This window comes from Balaenoptera acutorostrata, chromosome 8 (assembly GCF_949987535.1).
Source record: "Balaenoptera acutorostrata chromosome 8, mBalAcu1.1, whole genome shotgun sequence".
Taxonomy (NCBI): domain Eukaryota; kingdom Metazoa; phylum Chordata; class Mammalia; order Artiodactyla; family Balaenopteridae; genus Balaenoptera; species Balaenoptera acutorostrata.
Window position 1 is genome coordinate 75,457,553 of NC_080071.1, and position 681 is coordinate 75,458,233.

Here is a 681-nt window from a genome sequence, read left to right on the forward strand (position 1 = left end):
GACCGCAGGGAGGCGGCGGGGCAGGGACTGGCACCTCCCACAGCAGCCATGGCGTATACCGGCCTCACCGTGCCTCTCATCGTGATGAGCGTGTTCTGGGGCTTCGTCGGCTTCCTGGTGCCCTGGTTCATCCCTAAGGGTCCCAACCGGGGAGTTATCATCACCATGTTGGTGACCTGTTCCGTTTGCTACTATCTCTTTTGGCTGATTGCAATTCTGGCCCAACTCAACCCTCTCTTTGGACCACAGTTGAAAAATGAAACCATCTGGTACCTCAAGCATCATTGGCCTTGAGTAAGAAGACCTGCTCTCCAGTGCTCAGTCATTGAGGTCACGAAGAGAACTCCTCTAGATGCAAAATCACCTCCATACCCAGACCACCTTCCTTGACTCGCCCACTTTGGCTGTCAGCTGCCTTAAACGTTCCCACCACATTTGAATATCTTATTCTACAATGCAGTATTTTTTCCTGTCACCTTTTTTATACTTTGATGAATGATGTGCCTATTGAATCTAAACTGTGCTGCCCCTATAAAGTGTTTATGTACTCTTCGGAGATAGAAAATGCTGTTGTTCTGAGAAATAACATTACTCTCCTTGGAAACTGTGGATTTGAAGATGGCTCCTGCCTGCTCACAACATGAGAATCAGCAAAGTGTTTAAAAACTGTTACATGGGGCT

The 681-nt window shown here is 48.0% G+C and overlaps 1 protein-coding gene across 1 annotated transcript; it reads left to right on the top strand.

Moving 5' to 3' along the window:
- Window positions 1–670, top strand: LOC103016466 (V-type proton ATPase subunit e 1-like). Its single transcript, XM_057551718.1, has one exon. It carries the CDS (start codon window positions 49–51, stop codon window positions 292–294), a length of 246 nt encoding a protein of 81 aa, XP_057407701.1. The 5' UTR covers window positions 1–48; the 3' UTR covers window positions 295–670.
- The last annotated feature ends 11 nt before the right edge of the window (window positions 671–681 follow it).

Bases quoted from the DNA above. Each gene is read 5' to 3' on its own strand.
- LOC103016466 (XM_057551718.1), top strand. From the start codon at position 49: ATGGCGTATACCGGCCTCACCGTGCCTCTCATCGTGATGAGCGTGTTC.